The following is a 1,411-nucleotide window of genomic DNA, read 5'->3' as shown; positions in this document are numbered from 1 at the left end:
AATTTTTTTTTTTTTTTTTTTTTGATCCTAGAAGTAATTCTCAGCTCTGTATTTCAGATCATATCGAAGGATCAGGCCTGGGAGTAAATTTATTTTCTCCATCAATCTTAGAAGAACTAGCTACAACAGATCGTGGTGAAAAAGTCATGAAAATCCTCACTCCAACGACTTTACCCTCAGGATATGTGGTCAACAAAACTATCAAGGATCGAGTAGGAACAGTGACGAATAATTATCAAAATACTAAAGATAAAGATGTTTCGGAAACCGACTTGTACCTACTGGGTGCCATTGAAAAGTTGGTTTACAGGGTGGACCTCATGGACAAACGATTAAGAAGAACGGAGGAGCTGTTACAGTATGTCATGGAAAATGGACATCATGACAGAGAAGGTAAAAAGAAAAGACTTGATAATTTATAAAAATCTGGCGTGAACATCACACGTTTCTATTACCTATAGACTTATAGAGGAATACATACCTACGTATTTGAAAAAAAAAAAAAAATAAAATAAAAATAAAAATTTTCCAACCGATTTTTGGTCGAAAATGTTCTATCTTAAAATACTCCCCGACTAAAAGAATTGCCAATATTTTAATATAATCTTTTTATGAATATATTTCTATTGAATATTCGAAGACGTTAGACCATTTTTTTTTTTTTTTTTTTTTTTTTTTTTTCCGTGATAGAGGAAACCGTAACTGATCGTCCCGAAATCAAAGAGAGAAGGAAGAAGGGACATGAAAAAGCCAGCCGTTCCTAGAACGAACATTATACTGAGGTAGAATAATGTGATTAAAAAGCCTTTTGTTAATTACATAATTACTTACATATGATAAACAAAAAGGACAGCAGATTTTATTTCAACGTGACCTCATTTCGCTATCAAAATGGGGATAAGTATTTTTAACGAGATTTTTATTTTATTGGAGATTAGAGCCAATTTAGTGGCCCAGCCTAGTTAGCGCGTCTTCCTTGTAAGCGCCAAGTCGCGGGTTCGATTCCCGCCCGGGGCGGATTTTATCCTAAACAGATGTGTTTCGTTCTCGGAACGGTTGGCTTTCTCCTATCCTGTCCTCTTCGATTTCGGAACGATAACACCTCTGTTGTTAGAGTTCCCTATCAAACCTCAAAAGAAAAAATAATTAGTCAATCAATCAATCAAGCAATATTTGTCGCCAATTTCACGTCACCAGCTTAAGCAGTCCATTGAATTGAAACAAAAACTCCCTCTGTTCTTCCTCAGCCTCATCCTATCATATTCTCGAAAACGGAGGGAGCAACAGTTCCACCACTCCCGGCGCGGGTAACACCCAGCCCCCTGGCGGCCCCGTCACGAGCCAGCCCCAGCCTGCACTCCCCCACGACCCCCCCTCCGGGAACGGGGGCTCCCCGAGCAGCCCCCCCCCC

At 39.3% G+C, this 1,411-nt stretch overlaps 1 protein-coding gene across 1 annotated transcript in view; it reads left to right on the top strand.

Moving 5' to 3' along the window:
- Positions 1-57: 57 nt before the first annotated feature.
- LOC103522334 overlaps positions 58-1,411 on the top strand; it is a gene marked incomplete at both ends in the record, with an annotated part of 2,020 nt that continues 666 nt past the window's right edge. The window contains 1 exon segment of the mRNA XM_008487437.2: positions 58-393. Within this exon segment, the coding sequence (XP_008485659.2) occupies positions 58-393 (336 nt within the window).

The sequence above is a fragment of the Diaphorina citri genome, unplaced genomic scaffold (assembly GCF_000475195.1).
Source record: "Diaphorina citri unplaced genomic scaffold, Diaci psyllid genome assembly version 1.1 scaffold7968, whole genome shotgun sequence".
In the NCBI taxonomy this organism is placed as follows: Eukaryota; Metazoa; Arthropoda; class Insecta; order Hemiptera; family Psyllidae; genus Diaphorina; species Diaphorina citri.
Note: the sequence above shows the minus strand (reverse complement) of the source record. Positions and strands in the feature narration are given on the sequence as shown.